Source organism: Bos taurus, chromosome 7 (genome assembly GCF_002263795.3).
Source record: "Bos taurus isolate L1 Dominette 01449 registration number 42190680 breed Hereford chromosome 7, ARS-UCD2.0, whole genome shotgun sequence".
Taxonomy (NCBI): Eukaryota; Metazoa; Chordata; class Mammalia; order Artiodactyla; family Bovidae; genus Bos; species Bos taurus.
The window spans coordinates 93,450,664-93,474,696 of NC_037334.1; the positions used below are offsets into that span (position 1 = coordinate 93,450,664).

Sequence of the window (24,033 nt, forward strand, 5' to 3'; positions counted from 1 at the left end):
CCCAGAGGGATGGTGTGGGGAGGGAGGAGGGAGGAGGGTTCAGGATGGGGAACACATGTATACCTGTGGCGGATTCATTTCGATATTGGGCAAAACGAATACAATATTGTAAAGTTTAAAAATAAAATAAAATTTAAAAAAATAAAATAAAAGGAAAAGGTGGCTGGCAAAAAAAAAAAAAAAGCTATATGTTTTTATTAAGTTATATGTAGACAGTAAAAATATATATATACATATTAGCAAAAGCATTTGTTTGACTGTAAAAATGTAACTATGTGAGTGTAAAAGAGTACTCTTTTGTGTAGTTATGACACTGCATTCTAAAAAGAAAATGACATCTCAGTTTATTTTACTTACACAGTAAGTTTAATTTACATAGAAATGATAGAGCATTTCAGGAGCAAGTCTTAAAAACAATTTCTGCTGAATGACTGCTATAATAATCTCCTTAAGAGAGAAATAAACATAAACTAAAACAGCAGTTGTGAAACATATATAGTACCTCTCAGCTGAAGACAAAACTCAATATTCTGCAGGAAAACTTAAGAAAACAGAAGGGGCTTTGGTTTAGATTGTTGGCTGAAGTTAAAAGCTGTCTTCTTAAAACTTAAATTTAAGCATACCAAAAGTTTATTTATTAAGGCAGGCTCAAGGCAATAAGCTCAAATTTCTGAATTCCGCCCTATCCATCACTGAGGAGAAAAGTTTTTCCAGTGCTTTTACGTGGAGGACACTGGTGAGAGACTTTTCACAGGTTCTCGCTTAACGGAACTACAGATCTTATTGGTAATAAGAAGCATTAACCTATTTTCAGAATTTAAACACAATGTTTATATGTTTTCTGGGAACTCTAGATAATTATATGAGAACTTGAATTTTCAGGATTATGGTGACATGTCTTCAGATTGACTATGAGGGTCATAGTCAAAATTTCTGTGACTCTCCATTGGCATTAAAGTAAAGTGAAAGTGTTAGTCGCTCAGTTGTGTCCGACTCTTTGCAACACCATGGACTGTAGCCCACCATGGTCCTCTGTCCATGGAATTCTCCAGGCAAGAATACTGGAGTGGGTTGCTATTTCCTTCTTCAGTAGATCTTCCCTACCATGAAATTCCTTGGACATCAAACAAATCTGTCCTCTGCACTAAAAGAAGACACAATCTCTATCTTCTAAGTCTGCTTCCTAATCAGACATCTTAAAAAAGATGGTTCAGAACAAAAGCTATCAACATCTTTGCTCAAAGATGTTCAGAAGAGATCCAAGAAAAGCTGTATTCCAGAAAAGAAAAACTTAATTTCATATATTCTTTATGCTACTGTTTAACCAAATAATTCATTTTGACTACTTTTATTAGACAGCCAAAATATAAATAGAACTTTCAGCTTTTCTTTATAGAAATTAAGCAGTTGTCTAGTTATCACAGTAAACAAATGTGTTCATATGCATTTTATGAAAAACACAGACTATGACATCAAAAATCAGAGACATCACTTTGCTGACAAAGGTCCATATAGTCAAAACTATGGTTTTTCCAGTAGTCATATACGGATTTGAGAGTTGGACCATAAAGGAGGCTGAGTGCCGAAGAACTGATGCTTTCAAATTGTGGTTCTGGAGAAGACCTGAGAGTCCCTTGGACTGCAAGGAAATCAAACCAGTCCATCCTAAAGGAAATCAACACTGAATATTTACTGGAAGGACTATGTTGAAACTGAAGCTCCAATACTTTGGCCACCTGATGCAAAGAGCTGACCCACTGGAAAAGACCTTGATACTGGGAAAGACTGAGGGCAGGAGAATGGGGCGACACAGGATGAGATAGTTGGATGGCATCATCAACTCAATGGACATGAGTTAAGGCAGACAGTGAAGGACAGGGAAGCCTGGCGTGCTGCAGTCCATGGGGTTGCAAGGAGTTTGAGATGACTGAGCAACTGAGCAACAGCAGCACGACACCAATGGGTAAAACTCGGAGCTTTAACAAAACATTCACTCGAATGACAGATGACATTTTCAAAGTTTCCACCAGGGGTAGCATTAAAGAGGCATGTCATGTTTCCCAAGGCCTAATCCTTCATCAAGTCAAAGATACGTAGTCTAGAGCCAATAGCAATTTTCTTCCTATAGATAAACACTTTTTTGTAACTTTCGGTAATAACTGGTAACTGTATTTGTATATACTTAAAACGCACAATAAGATGATTTTATAATTGCCAGGAAATTTCTAAGAAAAATTGCCAAGACCAGGATAATTAACACATCCATCACCTCACATAATTAACAATGGTAACTCTGTGCTTTTTGTTTTAGATAAGCATTTCAAAGAAGACTTATTCTTCCTGGCACAGCAGAGGACTCAACCTCCTAAAAACATTAAAAAAAAAATAAAATTTAGCATCAATTTGTTCCCCTTATAATGATTCATTATAAAATACTAAGGTCATGAAAAAATTTGTGTAAAAACATAAATTTAAACTGAAATTATGTTTCTAACGCTACCACTAAAAATAAAAAAAATACAAAAAGCTTTTTGAACCATTTTGTAGAGAGAACACATGTACTGCTTCAACTTAAACCTTTATTCTGACTATTTAAAATTGGAATAAAAAACAAGGTTAAATCACATACACAACCATACCTCTCCCAGTGCTTCATATCTTTTCTGGTTCCATCTGTGCAAGTCTTCCCGGTAGTTAAAAACAAACGGCTCCCCAGTTTTTATGTGTCTTAACTGCCCCTCTAGAAGACAAACAAACAAGTTTATTTGTTAAAATAGTGCTATGATTCAGAGTATATTTATAATAATATGTAAAGCATAATAAATAATGTCTAATAAAAATTTAATGTCTCAGGACATTTTCATTGTTTTCATTAGATATTTTTCTTTAAATATCCATATAGTGCAAAGATATACACAGTATAAAAGAAGGACCCAAGTACTCAAAAGCTATGTCTTCCATCTTCATTTCTCTAACCCAAAGCAAATTAACAATATTTGAAGGCCTATAACATATGAAGAGTTTTGCTAGCTACAGCCATGAACATGGTCCCCGTTCTTAAGCTTAGAGGTTTACCTGAGGAGTAAAAGCATAAATATTTAAAAGTGAAGCAACTTTTTACAAAGAATGAAGTCAACAATCTAAAAAACTGCTACAGGCAATTCACATAAAGTCTAAAATGAGTTTAGAAAAATGAAAGATCCCTATAGGCTAGAATAGGTTCAAAGGTTTTAGTGAAATTTCTCAACTGGCTTGAAATACAAATACGATTGCAAATGGAAATGGGAGAGGGACAGTGAACCAACGCAGGTTTAGACTGCTAGGTAGGAAGTTAGGCATCAGCAACAAGGGGTGACCTAGCTGAAAAGGAGGAAAGCTGATCTCTAAACCCCCTCTCAGACACACCCAGGGGGGGGCTCACAGATTTGCTACAAAAATCACCAGAAAGACTGTTCCAACTCCAGGCCCTAGGCACACAGTGGATACAAACTAACTCCAGGGGGCTTCCTCAAGTAACCTTAGGCAGCTAGGAGCCTATTGAGGGTGCATAAATATTCTACACATACATATACATCTCATTACAACAGACTGAATTATAGGAAGACACACGCAACAGAGCCTGTTGTTATATAACTTGCAATTGTCAATCGGCCTTGAACGTATGCCTAGTTGCATTCCCTTTCTTGACTGGTGGTGGGTACAAGCCCTATTCTGCACAGGGCACAGGGCACAATCAAAAGGAGGAGACGGGAAGTATAAAAGGGGAAATCAACAGGGATCGTTACGATGACTCCTTTGGGATCGGCCGGCTTCCACGTTTTGGGAGTATCTGTCTAACAAAAGATCTGCTGCTTGAGCCAATCTGAATTGTGACTTGTCTGTTGTTTTAAACCCTTTAGTCTGTTCCAAGTTTTTGTTTTGAGGAGACAAGAACTGAGGAAGAGAAATAAACTGGCCTGATAAGACTGTCAAGACAAACTCACAAAGTTCACTGACTATACTGACAATAAATAACTTTATTAATAATTTCAATGGCTCAAGCAACCAAAAGGCACAGGCAAAGCTGGGAGTGGTTTGCAACAGCCTGGCTGGGTCTTCCCAGTCTTCTCTTCTCACTGGATAGCATGCTCTGGTCCAGCTCTGGTCCAGAACAGGTGATGTCTCTAAGTGGGGCATGTGAGTTACTGCACACATTGGTAAGCATGCTGGTTATAAACACTTCTACTTTATGTGCCAGAGAGTTGTACTGCTCATGTGATATTTTTCAAAGAAACATGCAATTACATATCTGCAGATTATAGGTTTAACTGTAAGCAATACCAAACCAGTTAACTTGTTCAAAATACTTCATGGAGAAGGATTCTCCTCATGGCAGACCAAGCCACCTGTCTTGTTTCCCCAGAAGCATTCTCCTGGTATTCAGGAGAGAAAAACGACAACAGATCAAGTGCTTTAACAACTTCCCTCTCCTCTACTCAGACAATGAAAATATAATTTTGAAAAAAAAAAAAAGATGGTAAGTTCAAATAATGGTGAACAACCCAGTTTAACAGAAACAAAGAGAGTACTGAGACTAATTGAATAATACAACAGTGGAGAACACATGAAATCAAATAGTAGAAGCCTCAAACTTTAGCCTTTATCCTTTATCCTAGGAGTGGCAGAAGAGGTACATGGTCAAGCTAAACTGAGTTCTTAGTATTTGATTTTTATCCAATGAGGGCTTGCAAGAGTGAAGAAAGACTTGAAAGGAAAGCTATGGCACCAGAGCTAAAATCCAGGAAACATTAGTACTCTAAGTAAAACTATCTCATTATTTTTATGAATCAATTTTACTACACATACTCGGTATTTTTAATATAAGTGCTAATTCTTATTTCTAAAGTTTTTTAATACTTAACATGAGACACAGCACTAGATCACCATAACGAACATTCATTTATGGTCAGATGATGCCATATAAATTATAAGGTACATCTATGTCTTTCTTTTGAGGACAGGGAAATTCCCATTTAGGATACCAATACAGATGAATTGAAGGTATCTGCAAATCTGACATTTGTGATTTTGACTACAGCAACCTTAAAGGCATGTGGCACATAGTAACGTGTAATACTGCTACAGCTAAAATTTGAAATGTATTTTCTATGGGACTGTTGTGTGAAAGGGAACTGACTTACCGAGAGAGAGTTTATGTAGTTAGATGTAGATATATCTACATCTCAAAGAGAGGTTTGCTGTTTGTTTTTCTTAATTCTCTACTCATTTTGAACATAATGATTCTCACAAGTTGATAATGATTTTTATATTTTAGGAAAAATGAGCCTTGCTAAAACAGCCAACTACTAACACTAGTATAAAAGTAAAAAGAAGATAAAGAGGCAAAGAGAGTAAGCATTCTTAACCAGAAAAGATAATCTGGATCACTTACAGTTGGATTTGCAAATAGTATTTCTCAAAGGTTTGGAAAATCTCTTTAGCAACTGTCAAAGGTCTGATTTAGGACATTTTAGAGTCTCCTAAAATCAGTTGTAAAATCTCCAGTGTATAACCAAATGCATGTTATTTTGAAAAGCTTATCCATATATTTTACCAGATTGGTGGTTGAGTCTGAGACCCAAGATAAGCTATCAATGACCTACGTGAATTAAAAAACTGAAAATATTTAAGACACTTTCTGACAACAGTAAGAATCCAATAAAAATCAGCCATCATGGAAGTCAAGCTTCAAACTCAAAACAGTTTGTTGCTGAGTTATATATATATGTGTGTGTGTGTGTGTGAGAGAGAGAGAGAGAGAGATACAAAAGCATGATTTCTCACAGTACTGCACCAAAGTATATAGGGAGTAAGAGTGAGGGTATAAGGTGAAAAGCCTTCACCTTCATCTTTCAAGGCAAAGGCATTTGAGCCGGGCCATATACCAACTGCAACTGGAGAATGGCTAAACAGGCACTTTAAACACAAAGAGTATTTGAAAAGGTACAGTGATTTGAAAGAACAAGGTATCAGTTTGATGCAGGTAAAAAGAATCTCTTCCCCTTTGTTACAGTTTTCTTTTTCCTTAGAGTGAACTCTGTATCCTAATTCTTCTTTACCCAACTAAGAACTTTAAAATTCTTTAGAAAAATTTAGAAGCTTTAGTCAATGAAAGTTTCAATTCAAAGCTTTCATGAAAGTTTTTGCATTATAAACCCTGAAAAAAAGTCCCTGAAGATTCTAAGATAGGACTGCTCTCTTAGGGATTTAATACTGAAACTAGTTTCTTGGTTTCAAATCCTCACATCTTCAAAAAAATACTCAACATTTACCGTGAATTCAACCCTGAACTGCATCGTGCTAAAAATAGGATCCATAAAAGTGGCATTCTCTCCTTGGAATGCAAGAATCTTTGCCCATACTGTAAGTCTACATTTATGTAAGACAATGTTCAGGATATTAAAAAACATACATGATAGGTGTGTGCAAGGGTGCTTACACATTCAGTGTAAGTACATGAAAGCAAACATGCATTTGCAAAGGTGCAGGTGTGCCCAAGAGTGAGTATGTGCATGCAAGAATGTAAAATGTAAGCAAAGACGTGTGTGTGTGAACAGATCTGATAAGAAAGTGAGAGATAAAAGTGTATTGCTTCTTTGTTTTTCATTTCCTTTAAGAAATGTTCAAGGAAGACGAAAGGCAGACTTCAATGAACACTGGTGTCTTCTATTCATAAAGCAAACACAGTTCTATGATGCATCTGCACCACCAACACATGCCCCCATCCCTGGCCTGAAAGAGGAATCTGGTCATTGTTTCAAAGGGGCAGGAGCAATGTCAGTCTCAAGTTCTTTAGAGTCTGTTAATCAAACTATAAAGAAATTTAAAAATTTCTTTTAAAAACAAAATATTACTACTCACACATACTTTGCCAAAAGATAAAGCATGCAAATTAATATCAGAAAAGAGATCAAAGTTTCTAATATGTTCTAATCCTTTCTAATATTTCTCTAATATGTTCTAATACGTTCAGTTAATATTCTAGTACACAGATACTATCCCTATAAGCTCTAACACCCATAACTGATACTGCAAAGACACATCAATCTAAGAAGGCCTCATTGGCAGGAACTGTATGGACGCTGCAAAAAACCAGAGATTCTCCAGTGGCAATATTTACAGCTTCAAGTACATCAAGTGACAGGACATCTGAATTCTTCTTGTAACTTACCGTAAAGTTCCTCTTCTGCAACCTGGCTCTGACCTGGTATTAGAAAACTGACTGTGCTTTTGCACTTTTTGTAGGTGGTATAACAATAGTCAATGTGAATAGAATAAAATAAATCCATGTAAAATTTTTAAAACACACACACAATGATGACAGATCACCAATTCAGTTGATGTAGTACAACAGACAGCTACAATTCAAATGCTACCAGGCCTGTAATAACATTACCCCTCAAGTATTACAGTATTATTAATCTAGTTTCATGGTTCTTTCTGCAAGAAACATTCTAGCAATCTATGGTACCTTATTCCAAGTCCCAAGCTTATTTTATTCAGAACTTAATGAAGTTTTACAATAAGGATGTTGCCTAAAAAAAAATAATGGAATCAAGTATTATGTTTTAAAATAGTGTCACAGATAATTATTGCCAGTCGCTTCATCTTTTAAATAACACGTGAAATAATAGCATCTTTCTACACTATTAATTGGGAGTTCCAGCTGGATACAAGGGAGTTGAACCCTCAAGATTGAAAATACCTAAGTTAAATTAAATTCATATTCATTGGTTTAAGTCACTTGACAAGTATGGGAAATTATTACTTGGCTCTTTTACTTGACAGAAGAATTTCATCATGAAAGGATAAGATATTATTTCTCAAAAGAAACATACAAAACTTTCTAGCTGGCAAATAAAAGTTTAGGATTGTTTATTTTCTATTAGCATTGTTAAACTAATCTTGCATATATATAGCATACACCACTTACTTTCATTAAAAGCATATTCAAATCCTTCCAGTGTATCAGGAAAATCAAGAGGTGGTTCATCTTTTTTCATTAGTTCATCCAAATCTATCCTAGATAATAAATCTAGAAAAGAAATGACATGAAATTTACTTATATTTATTTTCATAATTAATAACAAAGATGGTATCTTACATTATTTTAACTTTTTTTTTTCTTTTTCTATTAGGTTACTTTTTATGTATTGCCTTAAATGATAAGATTCTCATTATAATTTTTTAAGTTACCAAAATGCTTCATTGTGATGACATACAGTATCAATATAACATAAGTACTTTCAAAACTGTAATTCTCCAAACAACCACAACTCAGATGCTATGTACCACAATGATTAATTATGAACTTCTTTCCCTTCAGAATATACAGATACTAATTTGTACCTTATTAACCTCCTTCTATCATTTTTAAATTTTTCAGATATTAATATGACTTTTAAAGATCACCAAATCTTACTGCTATGAATAAGGGAACTTAAAAACCTAAATAATAGTAATATAGCATCAGTCAGTTCAGTCACTAAGTCGTGTCTGACTCTTTGCGACCCCATGGACTGCCGCACGCCAGGCCTCCCTGTCCATCATCAACTCCCGGAGCTTACTGAAACTCATGTCCATCAAGTCAGTGACGCCATCCAACCATCTCATCCTTTGCCGTCCCCTTCTCCTCCCGCTTTCAATCTTTCCCAGCATCAGGGTCTTTTCCAGTGAGTCAGTTCTTCACATCAGGTGGCCAAAGTACTGGAATTTCAGCTAGGCATCAGTCCTTCCAATGAATATTCAGGACTTATTTCCTTTAGGATGGACTGGCTGGATCTCCTTGCAGTCCAAAGGACTCTCAAGAATCTTGTCCAACACCACAGTTCAAAAGTACCCATTCTTCAGTGCTCAGCTTTCTTTATAGTCCAACTCTTACAGCCACACATGACCACTGGAAAAACCACAGCTTTGACTAGACGGACCTTTATTAGCAAAGTAATGTCTTTGCTTTTTAATATGCTGTCTAGGTTAGTCATAGCTTTTCTTCCAAGGAGCAAGCATCTTTTAATTTCATGGCTGTAGTCACCATCTGCAGTGATTTTAGAGCCCAAATAAAGTCTCTCACTGTTTCCACTGTTTTCATTTTTCTACTTTTAGAGGGGAAATAACAATAGTAAAATAAAACACGCTAACTGGAGAAAACAGGCTGACACAAAACAGTTTCCATTCTTCACATCATTTGACTATACATAATAAAAGACTGTCAACAATATTTTGCAAATAAGCATTTTATTTCTGCATCATTTTAGATACAGATAAGCTGAAAGATAGTACAGATAGTGTCTATACTCAGTTTTCCCTATTGTTAACATTCTACCTTACCATGCTACATTTGCTACAATGAAGAAACCAACGTTGGTGCATTACTATTAACTAAGCCCAGATATTATTCACCAGTTTTTCCATTAATTTCCATTTTCTGTTCCAGGATTCCGTCCAGGTCACTACGTTGCAAACAGTCATCCCGGCTCCTCAGTCTCATCTCTTTATTTTGTGAGCATTTTCTTATTTCCTGTTACTACACGGTGTTGCAGGCCTATCTTGCACTTTCCCTGCCCCAGCCTCAAATCAGTCTGTCAACAGTACTTAACAGTTTCTTATAGGTTATTACGGGATGAGGAAAAATTCTCACTATATGTCACCTTCGTGTCATATGCAAACTTGGAACAAATAAAAGATAAGCTTCAAATTTATTTATCTCTCAGAAGATTTTCTTTTTTAAGTTTAGATTTTGAGATTTTTTTTCTCATTCAAACTCAAGTTCCTGAAGACAGAAAAAACTCCCAGGACACCTAGTATAGCAAACCAGCAACTCCCCACCCCCGACCCCGGCCTCTGTTTAAAACAAAAGAGTCTCAGAAGTAACACTTTATTTCTGTCTCTCACTTACAGAGATATAATAAATCCATCTGTACAGATCATAAAAATATGCCAGAGGAAAAAATAGTTTGTCTACCTCCAGTCTCTAGTCTCTCTCTGTGGGACACAAACATAAGATACCAAAAAACTTGTAAAAAAAAAAAAAAAAAAGTCATTGTTTAAAACTCTTCAAACTACTGCATCAGATAAACCTCAACTTACACAAAAATATACCATCTTCAACATACAAGCAAGTTTATTAAAAAAAAAATCTGCAAATTATTTAGTAAAATAAAAAATGTCACAAAGTATGCATACTGGGGCAAATTCGTACATGCTGACAAATTTCTGATTCATTAGTAAGGTTCTGAACAATGTGTAAATCTTTGCAAAATTGATTAAAGTATTTTTTTATCAAAAATTGGCTTGAAGACTCTCATTTTTCTCCTTCCAATGAATTGAATTCCTTTACTTCACCGTCATCTTCCACAGTTCAAAACTTAGAATCCTGTTAATCAGATACACACAAAACCATCCAAAATATAAGCATCTGTACTATGTCTAATATTCATTTTCTATCAGCTCAGATCATAAAATGCCATGTAACATCTATATATCATTTTAAAGACTTCATATACTATACCTCATTTGACCATCATAGCCCTATAAAGCAGTAGCACGTGTTATCTTCACTGTCTTTGAGACAAGGAAATAAGCCCAGAGACGTAAAATGGCTTGCCCAAAATTATACCTTAATAGTACTGTGGGATTAAAAAAATAAACTTATTCTCCAATATCTAAGTCAGTACTCTTTCAAAATCCCTATACTTTTATTCTATGTCCTGTATAAGCTCTAATATAGTCTAACCTCTCTCTTCATTACCTTATAAAAAGAATAAACTCTTCTGAATACAGAAATATGCTTTTGCATTGACCAAAAAGTTCCTTTGAATGATAAAATGAATAACTAAACTAAAACATGCATTCCTCAAACTTCTCCTCTGTCCATTAGAGAACTAGATGTAGATATTTTTAATTTCATTGGCATTGAGTATGTGTACTCAGTCGCTCAGTCACATCGAAATCTTTGCAACCCCATGGACTGTAGCCCGCCAGGCTCCCCTGTCCACGGGATTCTCCAGGCAAGAATACTGGGGTGGGTTGCCATGCCCTTCTCCAGGGGTCTTCCTGACCCAGGGATCAAACCCAGGTCTCCCGCATTGCAGGTGGATTCTTAACCATCTGAGCCACCAGGGAAGCCCAAGAATACTGGAGTGCGTAGCCTATTCCTTCTCCAGGGGATCTTCCCATCCCAGGAATCAAACCGGGGTCTCCTGCATTGCAGGCGGATTCTTTACCAGCTGAGCTACCAGGGAAGCCGACTGAACAGACTCAGAGAGAAACTGTCAGAAATTATTTTTCTGCTTTGTAAAAGGAAAACAAAGCTATATACCTGCATTTTGCAGAAATTGGGTTCCAAAGGCAGTAGATTAGGTAAAAATAAGTATAGTAGAACATTTCCATGCAAAATCCCTTCAATCTCCTATAAAATACAGTACAACTGAATCCTTATAACCTAAATATACAACAGATGTAACCACTGTTTTTTCTAAAACACATGTCTGGTCATTAAAGCCATTTAGCAACTAGAATTCTAAACTTCAACTAAACATATGAAGTCACTGGATAAAAATACCACTTTATACCCCCAAAGAACTGAAAACAAAGATTCGTATATTTGTACACCCCTATTCACTGCAGTATTACTCACAACAGCCAAAAGGTGGAAGCAACCAAAGTTTCCATAGACAAATGAATAGGGTGATGGTCAATTTTATGTGTCAACTTGACTGGGTGCCCAGATATTTGGTTAAATATTATTCTGAGCATGTTTATGAAGGTATTTCTGGATGAGATTAACATTTGAAACTGCAGACTGAGTCAAGCAGGTTGCCCCCCACCTCCAATACAGATGAACTCATCCAATTCACTGAAGGCCTGAGTAGAACAAAAATGGTGAGTAAGACAGAATTCCTACTCTCTGTATGACTGTCTTCAAGCTAGGACATCAGTCTTCTCCTGCCTTCACAGCACAGGTTCAGGATTTTGTCACAAAGCCTTACTATCCACTGCAGGTGACTAGTCTCCTTTTGAGAAATACCTCTTGGCCTGCTACTGGGCCTGAGTGGAGATTGAACACTTAACCACAGGCTGCCAGCTTACCATGAGACCTTAGCAGCATCATGAACTAGGTGGTAACTGACACACCAAGTATTAAAGTTGGGTGTGTACAATAGCACTCCATCATCAAATAGGGAGTGGTGTGTATGAGGTTAGGACTGAGCAGGCCCTGAAGACAAAAATAAGTAACATGCAGGAGTAGTCCATATGCCTATGGTCTCCACTCCTGCGACACCGCCTTCTATTCATCAGCATGCACCTAAAGCCTCACCAGCTGGCAGAAGAAGAGAAAACTCGAGTCTGGATCAGCGATGGTTCTGCATGATACTCAGTCGCCACCTAAAAGTGGACAGTGGAAGCATCAGAGGCCCCTTTGGGGACATCCTTAAATAACAGTGGTGAAGGGAAATCTTCCCAGTGGACAGAACTGAGAGCAGGGCACCTGGTTGTTCCATTTCTCTGGAAAGAGATATGACCACATGAGTGACTATAAAATGATTCATGGGCATGTGGTCAATTGTTTGGCTGGATGGTCAGGGACTTGGAAGGAACACGATCAGAAAATTGGTGACAAGGAAATGTGGAAAAGAGGTATGTGGACAGACCTCTCTGAATGACCAACAGAATGTGAAAATATTAGCATCCCAAGTGAATACTCACTAAAAGGTAAGCTCAACAGAGGACTATTTTAAAAATCAAGTGCACAGGATGATCCTTTCTGTGGACACCAGTCGGCCTTACCCTGGTCAAATCTGTCATCATCCAATGAGCTCAAGAATAAAGTGGCCATTGTGGCAGAGTTGGAGGTCATGTGTGGGCTCAAAATATGAACCTGCACCCACCAAAGCCAACCTGGCTACCGTCACAGCTGGGTGTCCAATATCCCAGCAGCAGAGACCACCATGGCAGTCCTCAACATGGCACCATGTCCTGGGGGTGATCAGCCAAGTAATTGGAGGCAGGTTAATTACACTGGATCAATTCCATCATGAAAGTGGCAGAATTTTGTTCTTACTGGATTAGATACTTTCTCTGGATACAGATTGGCCTTCCCTGCACTCAAGGCTTCTGACACATATAACTATCTGTGGACTTGCAGGATGCTTTATCCACCATCCTGGTATTCCACACAGCATTGTTTCTGATCAAGAAACTCACATCACAGCAAAAGAAGTGCAGCAGTAGGCCCATGCTCATGGAACTCACTTTTCTTACTGTGTCCTCACCATCTTGAAGTGGCTAATTTGACAGAATGGTGGACTGCCTTCTGAAGATTCAGTTACAGGGCCAGCTGGATGACAGAATCTTGCAGGGTTGGACCAAGATTCTCCAGAAGGCAGTATATACTCAGAACCAGTGTCCAACATATAGTGCCATTTCTCCCAAAGCCAGAACTCATAGGTCTAGAAATTAAGGGGTGAAAACGGGAGTGCCACCACTCACTATTACCTAGTGAATAAGGAAAGAATGTCTGTTCTAATTACTCTTATTTAACATAGCATTGGAAGTCTTAGCCAGGGCAAAAAAGCAAGATGAGAAATGAAGAAATAAAACTGCCCAATAAGCAAATAACATGATGGTCTACATAGAAAACTCCAATTTGTCTATCAATAAAACCTCTGAAAAAAATAAGCAACTTCAAAAAGTCACAGACTATATCAGCACACAAAATTTGACTGTATTTCCATAAACAATCAGTAAACGTGTGACAATTGAAATTAAAAACACAATACCATTTATAATCACTCTAAAATTATAATACAAATCTAATAACATATGTAAAAGACTTAATTATATAATGAAAATTGCCAAGTGTCAATGAAGGAAATCTAAGATCTAAATAAATGACAGATACTCCATGTTCATGGATTGGAAACGTCAATTCTAGTAAAGATGTAAATTCTCCTCACGTTCATCTGTAGGCTTGAATGCAATCTCTATTAAAATGCAAGTAAATTATTTACTGTGTAATGTCACCCTGCTTATTTAACTTATATGCAGAGTACATCATGAGATATGCTGGACTGGATGAAGCCCAAGCTAGAATCAAGATTGCCGGGAAAAATATCAATAACCTCAGATATGCAGATAACACCACATTTATGGCAGAAAGTCCATGGGGTCGTGAAGAGTCTGACACAACTGAGCGACTTCACTTTCACTTTTCACTTTCATGCATTGGAGAAGGAAATGGCAGCCCACTCCAGTGTTCTTGCCTGGAGAATCCCAGGGACGGGGGAGCCTGGTGGGCTGCCGTCTATGGGGTCGCACAGAGTTGGACACGACTGAAGTGACTTAGCAGCATGGCAGAAAGCCAAGAAGAACTAAAGAGCCTCTTGATGAAAGTGAGAGAGGAGAGTGAAAAAGCTGGCTTAAAACACAACACTCAGAAAACTAAGATCATGGTATCTGGTCCCATCACTTCGTGGCAAATAGATGGGGAAACAATGAAAACGGTGCCACACTTTATTTTTTGGGGCTCCAAAATCACTGCAGATGTTGACTGCAGCCATGGAATTAAGACGCCTGCTCCCTGGAAGAAAAATTATGATCACCCTAGACAACATAATAAAAAGCAGAGATATTACTTTGCCAACAAAGGTCTGTCTATTCAAAAGTATGGTTTTTCCAGCAGTCATGTATGGATGTGAGAGTTGGACTATAAAGAAAGCTGAGTGCTGAAGAATTGATGCTTTTGAACTGTGGTGTTGGAGAAGACTCTTGAGAGTCCCTTGGACTGCAAGGAGATCCAACCAGTCCATCCTAAAGGAGATCAGTCCTGGGTGTTCATTGGAAGGACTGATGTTAAAGCTGAAACTCCAATACTTTGGCCACCTGATGTGAAGAGTTGACTCATTTGAAAAGACCCTGATGCTGGGAAAGACTGAAGGCAGGAGAAGGGGACAACAGAGGATGAGATGATTGGATGGCATCACTGACTTGATGGACACGAGTCTGGGCAAGCTCTGGGAGTTGGTGATGGACAGGGAGGCCTGGTGTGCTGCAGTCCATGGGGTGTCAGACACGACTGAGCAACTGAACTGAAATTATTTTTTTTTACAGTCATAGACAATTTTACTCTTAGTATTTATATGGAAAGGCAAAAGACCTAGAAAAGCCAAAAAATAAGAATGAATTTGGGAGTATCATTCTAGCCAAACTTAAGACTTACTATTTAAGTTCAGTAATCAAGAGTATGTATTGGAGAAGAGACAGACACAGATACATGGAACTAAATAAGAGAACCTCAAAAGATGAAGAAGTAATTCAATAGTGCAAAGATTTTTTTTTTTCCCCACAAATAGTGCTGGTAAAATTGGACATCAATAGGCAAAAAATACAAACCTTGACCTAAGGCTCATCTCTTAAATAAAAATTAAAACAAAACACATCATTAGTTTAAATGTAAAATCTAAAACTATAAAACTCTTAGAGGAAACATAAAGATCTTCATAAAGCAGGGCTAAGCAAAGAGTACTTAGACCTAATACCAAAAGCATAGCTCATAAAAGAAAAAAAACTGATAAATAGGACTGTTTGAGGGATAAATTTTATGTATTCTGTCAGTTTGCTCTAAGATACACTTTATTTAACATTTGCCATTTTATCTTCTAATATTTTCAATTTGACTACTTCATTCATCATTACAAGCTCATGTGCTAAGCATTTATATTCCTATTGTACCAGTGAAGAAAATGGTTCAGAAAAGATAAGCAATTTGTTTCATGGTAAGTAGGAAAACCTCAGTTTGAATTCAGAAAGTTCTATATTTATAACCTTATTACTATATTTAGACTACCCATATGCTTTTAACATCACTGTACAACCTCTAAAATCCAGAAAACCAATCTGATTTCTTATATACTGCTTGTGGAAGTTTAAATTGGAACCACAACTTGAGACATCAGATTTTCACATTATCAGGTAAGGTTGAAGGTAGACAAAACCTTTCCAAGTGGAAACCCAGCAAATCTATTTGGATGAAAACACACATATTCCCTCATTCCTTATCCTCTTCTGTAAATTAACTATTATTCCGAGTGTGTTGGTCTATCTCAGCAGCGTACATACATGCAGTAAAACCTTTCATAGCGTTGTCTATTGTTTAGTCACTAAGTCATGCCTGACTCTTCTGCAACCCTATGGACTGTAGCCCACCAGAATCATCTGTCCATGGGATTCTCTAGGCAAGAACACTGGAGTGGGTTGCCATTTCCTTCTCCAGGGGATCTTCCCAACCCAAGGATTGAACACTCATCTCCTGCGTCTTCTGCACTGGCAGGCAGAATCTTTACCACTGCGCCACCTAGGAAGCCCATTATTGATTATTGATGACCTTGATATACACTGGATAAAGGTCCTTTGTCAGATATGTGCTGTGCTTAGTCACTTCAGCCGTGTCCGACTCTCTGCGACCCTGTGGACCATGGCCAGCCAGGCTCCTCTGTCCATGGGGTTCTCCAGGCAAGAATACTGGAGTGGGTTGCTATTTCCTTCTCCAGTGATAAAAGTATGAAGTGAGTGAAGTCGCTCAGTCCTGTCCGACTCTTTGCGACCCCATGGACTGCAGCCTACCAGGCTCCTCCGTCCATGGGATTCTCCAGGCAAGAGTACTGGAGTGGGGTGCCATTTCCTTCTCAAGATATTTGAATTGCAAATATTTGTTCCCATCTAGAGCATATCTCTCCTTTTTCTTAAAACAGTTCATGTGTGTATGGTCAGTTGCTATGTTGCGTCCGACTCTGTGAATTGCTTTCTTCCTATTCTCTAACTAAAGTTTTCCAATATGACTTTCATTTCCTTCAATTCACTGAAACAGCTCTTTGTGAAGACCATCAATAACCTCCACACTGTTAAATATAAAAGTAAACTCTCAGTCCTCATCTAGCCTGGTTTATGTGTGTGCTTAGCCACTCAGTCATGTCTGACTCTTTGCAACCCCATGGACTGTAGCCCACCAGGCTTCTCTGTCCATGGGGATTCTCCAGGGAAGAATACTGGAGTTGGTTGTCTTCCCAACCCAGGAATCGAAGCCAGGTCTCCCACATTGCAGGCAGATTCTTTACTGTCTGAGCCACCAGCGAAGCCTGGTTTATAATCATAATTAAATTAATTAAACCCATTTTCTTCAGTTGGTGTTCAGGATCTTTCTCTCGCTCCTAGCCTGCAGCCTGTCTTATCAGAAATCATTTTAAGTGTCTACTACTAGTTCTTCCTCATTTTCCTGACCCTAAGATTGAGATGACCCACACTTCAGTCTTCAGACTTTTTCTGGTTACACTGCAATCTCTGATGATCTCAATTAGGTCCATAACTTTAAATATTACCTCTCTACTAATAATTCCCAAAGCTTTAATCTCCAGCCCAAATACTTTCCCAAACTCCACACTCAAACTTCTCCAGCCTGATATTTAAGTGGCATCTCAGTTTACTATTTAATATGTCTAAAACCTGCTTTCCTCACACTTTTCTTAATCTAACAAATGGCACCCAAATTCCCAAAGAAAGTCTAAAGCAGATTCCTTCTTACAGAGAGCTTCTCATAAAATATTCTTAGTGCAATGCCACAAAGACAGAATATAGGATTAGACAGATCATTACTCTAACCCAATATGACATTTCAAACAACAAAAATATGCTAAAGGGCACTAGGCTTGATTCGAGAGATCTCTGGTATTAGTTTTACCATTAAATACATGACCTTGAATAAGAAAAGCATTAAGAATTCTTACAGCTGTAAAATCACATGACTTTATGATTTATTTACCTAGTAGATACTATATCTCAAACATTGAGGTGGTCACTGTGACGGACATAAATAATTATAGATTACAGATATTCTTATTTTAGAATCGAAATGAATGTAAGGTCACCTAAATATTCCTGCACCTTCATTAGGCACAATGAAAATATCCTGAAAAAGCAAATTAAGTATGTACCTTTGAGTGCTGTTGTCTTTTCTTTTTCATCTGGACCTCCCTGCTGGATTTGTGCCATGCTTATCCAAATTGGCAACAAAATTAAAGAGCTCAAGGAAATAGACATCAATCTTCAGAAGACAGTCTAGAATGAATGAAAGCAATAAATTAAGCTCTACTCAGTCCTACCTACTCCATGAGAAGGTCCTAGATCCTCCCAGTTGGGATTAATCTCTCTATCCTGATTTCCCACTGCACTTTGTTGATGTCTCTACCACAGTACTTATCATAGCCTGCCTTGCATTACCGTTATTTATGTATTTGTCTAGGTCAGCTAACAGATTACAAGCCCCAGGATAAAGGTATCAACTCTTTGTCATCTTGATGTCTCCCATATCACCAAACACAATACCTTATATACACATATGCTTAATGCTGCTGAACTGAACTTAGCTAAACTAATTAGGTATAGTTCCCCAATATCTAATTAAAAAAAAATACTTCCAGGTAGTTTCAAAACCTGAAATTTCTTTTAAAATAAACTGCAAGCATATGTCACGTACCAGGTCAGAATATTTTCTTTCTGGGACATGCAGACGGGCAGAAGGAAAAACATACATAATACTACCCATTAGTGTATAATTCAAAATGCAAATTTAAGGGGGAAAAAAAACAGCCCTTAAAAAAAAAAACAAAACTATGTCAAACTCAATGTCTGAAAGTCACAGTCTATAAATGGTATCCCAACAATTATAATATAAAGTTAAAATTTATTAAAATCTAATTCTGCTCTGCTTTGGCCAAAGGGAAAACATTTGAACTACAGTCAGTTTCTCCCAGGGTGCCAACAAACAAGGGGAAAAAAACACGATTCCTAAAATTTAACAGAAAAAAAATGCAACACATACAATGGGAAAAAATTAAATTAATATAGTCAATCCATAAGTATTAATGAGATTACATAAAAGCTGAGGTAAGTAAGACAATAGTCCTCTGAATGATTTACTTACTACCTAAAGAGTAAACTTCAGTTTCTACTCAAGAGGTATACTGTACGATTATCTTTAAAAACTCAGGCATTTGTATAATTAACAGAGTAGAACAGAAAATACTTAAAAATAATAATGCTTAATAGTTTTAAACTAAGAATGTTCCCAGGGTCATAAATCAACGCGGCCCTTAGCTCAGCTCTGACTGTGGGTGGCGAAATAGAAGGGGAAGTTCTCTCTGGCTCTACCACGAGCTAGCCACGTGCTCTTGGCAAATTATCTAACTTCTCCATGCCTCGTCTTCCACACATGTACAATGGAAATGATAACCACGCCTCCCTCGTGTTGCTACAGTGAGGTTTAATGTAAAACACTTAGTATAGTGCCTGATGGGTAATTAAGGGTTCAACATACTTTGGTTTGTCTTTTTAAAATACTATAAATGTATCCTAGCTTCCCCACTTAATAACAGCTCCGTGGCTAGGGACAAGCCACTTAATATTCAAAAATCTTCAGATTTCTCATTTGTAAAATGTAAGTTATATTGTAGTGGTTGAGAATTAATATTATAGAAGGTGTATATAGCTGACTGTTGCTATTACTAGTGGACTTTATCGCTTCTCAGGAATGTGAAGTTTCCTAACCTAGGAATAACTAGAATATGAGACTGTCTTTGACTGGGAAAGCACTTTCACTTAGCATGGAAGTAGTTGCTATTTTTCTTCTGTGAATAGGTAACTCAAAACTCTGTAAATTATACATAGATGAAATATGCCTATCTTCCTTCAAGAACCAGTTTTGCACGTCTGATGAGCCATGTGCAGGGCACGAGGGTGCAATGGAGAGTAAAGCGTGCACGGCCTGGGTGGGGCTTATACTCTAGTGACCAGCTCAAACTGCCACAAATTAAATACATGAGACTCAGACTGATCATTACAACACATAAGAAAAAGCAATATTTGTAAGGGCTATAAGGCTACGTTTGGGAATTAGTTTCATCTGTCAAGTCCCACAAGTTTAGGTACAAGCTTCCCCAGCAACTCCTTAATGTCTACCATCCTGTAGCAGAAAGTAAACAGAAATGTTCACCCTGAGACAGTCCACACAGTGCTCCTTGCTAACAATTCCAAGACCAAATTAACTATTCACAGGAGACTTCTCACACTTTTTCACTCTATCCCCTCTGTCAATTCAGTATTCTTGTAAATATGAACTTTTGGTTTTCACTGGCCTCAAACTGTCTAATTTCTAAACAGAACAACTTATATGATTATTTCATTGTGACTGTTTCACTGAAAGAGAAAGTATAAAATATTTTTGATGTCAGACTCATTTTCAAAATTCGCATTTTAAATTATGGGGATCTCATGTATAACATGGTGACTACAGTTATCAACACTGTGTTGTATACTTGAAAGTTGCTAAGAGGGTAGGTCTTAAAAAAATAGACAACTATGTGAGGTTAGAGATGTATTAACTAACCTTATTATCGTATCATTTTGCAAAAGATACATAAATCAAATCATCACATTATATGCCTTAAATGCACATAATGTGATGTCAATTATATCTCAGTAAAACTTGGAAAAAAAAAAAAAAAAGCTGTAACTGCTCTTTAGTGTTTAATAACAAGTTCCCCCTTCAGACTTTGATCTCCATGAGGACAGGTATCTCATCCGTCCCTAAAACAAGGTTGGATGTATTTGGAGCCCAATGGATATCTGTCAAATTCCCAAATAAATGAGTAAGAGATAGAGGGGCAAAAATATATTTCACATTTTAAAGAATTGTTTTCAAGACTCCCAAGATCAAATATCAATTAATAATCATTATGCTTCTTTTATACAAGACAATCCAAAGATACACGCTGCAATTTACTGAAGTGACAGTATTTAAGTTCGGAGACTACTAATTACTCTCTTTGACCCTAAACCTTATAACAGCAGATATGAAGCAGATAAGTATGAAGCAAATTGCCTCCTGCTTTCTTATTCACTGTTAGATTTTTACCTTCTCAAGTTATTTTCCTTGGCAGTGGCACAGCTGGTGAAACTAAATCAGGAACATTATAAATTCTCAATTTATTTTTCCTAATAAAAATTCAGAGTTATAACCTGCATGACCACAGATAAACACTACTACAAATACAGCCAGCAAGCTGTTTGATACATTTGATACACACACACACACACACACATATATATATATTAATATGTGCACTCGACATAGTTTATATAGTATTATCTGATGGAGGTTAGGTTCTAGGGAATAAAGTGGTAGAAGGTTGTTACTGATGTGAATTGGGACACAGTTGACATGTTGTATACTTCATGATAACCACTGCTGTTTAAATACGGTTTCCTAGAAATGGTTACAGTATAAACTAGATTCAAAACATCTCAGTTTGCAATTTCATTCTGTGAACTACACAAAGCAATTATCATATCTTCTTGCCTTCTATAATTCCAACAGAGAACCCACTATGTATAAATAAAACCATAAATAACTTGTCATGTGTAATCTTTATCCAGTCAGCATTTCAAAACATGAAACGGTAGAATATTTATTTGCCTTGTTTGCTCAAAATATGGCACGAACACTTATAAAAATACACAAAGACACACAGAAGCCTCAGTTTCCTATATTTGTTTGTTTTCAGTCAAGTATTAAATACGACCTAGAAAGAGATTATTTTGCAACAGAAGGCCCTTCCACCTCATTCTCAATGGAATGATTAAAGTACAAAATATATCACAGGACAAGTAAAATTGGGTTAAGTCCCTGGGATCCCTGGAGCTGGTTTGGTTCCAAAGAATCTATGCTAAGTCAGGCTCTTGAAATTCAGTTCAAGAGAGCCTGTGTGTGTGTGCCTAGTAGCTCAGTCTTGTCCGACTCTTTATGACCCCATGGACTGTAACCCGCCAGGCTCCTCTGTCCATGGGAGTTCTTCAGGCAAGAATACCGGAATGGGTTGCCATGCCCTCCTCCAGGGGATCTTCCCAACCCAGGGACTGAACCCATTGCAGGTGGATTCTTTACTGTCTGAGTCACAAGGGAAGTCCCAAGAGAGCCTACTTGCAATCAAAACATAGTAACTTAATCAGTACCAGAGATTTATGCGGAACTAAAACATCTATCCAAATTATAGTTAAAGTATGCATGTTACTCAGAATCAGCAAAGGTTAGTTCACAACAATCCTGGACAGTTTATAGTTCTGAGGCAATAGTGTGAAAAATTTACATTTTGGAGAGTGAGCATGTATGAGTGTGACTCTGTGTGGTGTGCATGTACAGACACATGGGCCCTGGGGAAGAGGCTAAAGAATAAGGGCATGAGGCAGAAGCAGACATGGAAGACAAGGCCCAGGATATGGCACCCCACTCCAGTACTCTTGCCTAGAATATCCCATGGATGGAGGAGCCTGGTAGGCTCCAGTCCATGGGGTCGCTAAGAGTCAGACATGACTGAGCAACTTCACTTTCACTGTTCACTTTCATGCACTGGAGAAGGAAATGGCAACCCACTCCTGTGTTCTTGCCTGGAGAATCCCAGGGACAGGAGAGCCTAGTGGGCTGCCATCTATGGGGTCACACAGAGTCAGACATGACTGAAGTGACTTAGTAGCAGTGCACAGAGAATGGGTTTCTGCAGAGAATGTAACCTGTATGTGGGTCAAAGTTTAGCTCAGAGTAGGAATACGTTGTTCCAATCCAAGCACATCTAAAGTAACTCCTTACTTCCTAAAGCAATGTGATGTAGGTTTGGGATGAGAAATTCAGACTTTTTAACCTCAATTCCACTACCTAGTGGCTGAGTGACCTTCAGAAAGTCACAACTTCTCTAACTTAAGTAATGGGAATAACAAAGAAAATAAGAGCATGTCCCTTACTGGGCGATTCCCTTTGTGGCTCAGATGGTAAAGAATCTGTCTGCAATGCAGGAGATGTGGGTTCAGTCCCTGGGTCAGGAAGAACCCCAGGAGAAGGGAATGGCAACCCACTCCAGTATTCTTGCCTGGAAAAGCCCATGGACAGAGGAACCTGGTGGGCTACAGTCCATGGGGTCACAAAGAGCTGGATACGACTGAGTGACTAACACTCTTGCTTTCCCTTTACGGGATGATTATGAAGATTCTATGAAAAAATATAGACAAACACATTTTATAAGCTACAAATTCCTTTACAATAATATATATTAGTAATTCACAGAACATCGGAAACAATTTGATTCCAATTACCATGTGCTCAAACTCCAAAAAGGCTATCCTTATCAGTTCAGCCTATAGGAATAAGAAACTTTCAATGTGCATCATTTGGGTGAATTCTTAGAATAAACAATAAAGCCCCCCAATAAATACTTCTTGAGTTTACTTGGCTTTCCAAGGCCATGTTGAAAATAATCATAATGGAATTTAAATTAATTTGTTTATATTCTTGTCCAATCTTACTAAAATGTATGTCTAAAAAAGTTCAAGTATGTGAGTTCTATCTTCATTCAGATCAAAGTCATGTCCAAAGAGCACTATTTTAACTCTCTCTTATATGCACATGCTACTCACAGTCACCAAGTCTTTTCACATCCAGTTTCTTATTGGTACAACTTATTAGCTACAACTGACAGGTAAAGTCAAACTGTTGGTGCTGCTGCTGCTGCTGCTGCTAAGTCGCTTCAGTCGTGTCCGACTCTGTGCGACCCCGTAGACGGCAGCCCACCAGGCTCCTCCGTCCCTGGGATTCTCCAGGCAAGAACACTGGAGTGGGTTGCCATTTCCTTCTCCAATGCATGAAAGTGAAAAGTGAAAGTGAAGTCACTCAGTCGTGTCTGACCCTTAGCGACCCCAGGGACTGCAGCCCACCAGGCTCCTCCATCCATGGGATATTCTAGGCAAGAGTACTGGAGTGGGGTGCCATTGCCTTCTCCGAAAGTCAAACTACTCAACTTCAACTAGGAAAACGATTCCAGTTTCTTCATCCTACAGAAAGTTTTCACTCCGGTGCATTAGTTTATATGATCAGAGGGTATTACAATTTAGAGTTTGGGC

The 24,033-nt window shown here is 37.8% G+C and overlaps 1 protein-coding gene across 7 annotated transcripts in view; it reads right to left on the minus strand.

Moving 5' to 3' along the window:
* The window catches only part of FAM172A (family with sequence similarity 172 member A), a 421,562-nt gene that overhangs the window by 365,319 nt on the left and 32,210 nt on the right, over positions 1-24,033 (minus strand). For 5 of the 7 annotated variants that reach the window (XM_024995320.2, XM_024995314.2, XM_059888824.1 and 2 more), the window contains 3 exons: positions 18,024-18,147; positions 7,973-8,074; positions 2,640-2,740 (listed from right to left, as the gene is read on the minus strand). In XM_024995320.2, the coding sequence (XP_024851088.1) occupies positions 2,640-2,740; positions 7,973-8,074; positions 18,024-18,129 (309 nt within the window). In that variant the 5' untranslated portion in view covers positions 18,130-18,147. The remainder of the gene's footprint in view (positions 1-2,639; positions 2,741-7,972; positions 8,075-18,023; positions 18,148-24,033) is intronic. The other 2 variants (XM_059888825.1, XM_059888827.1) reach the window with 1 other exon arrangement.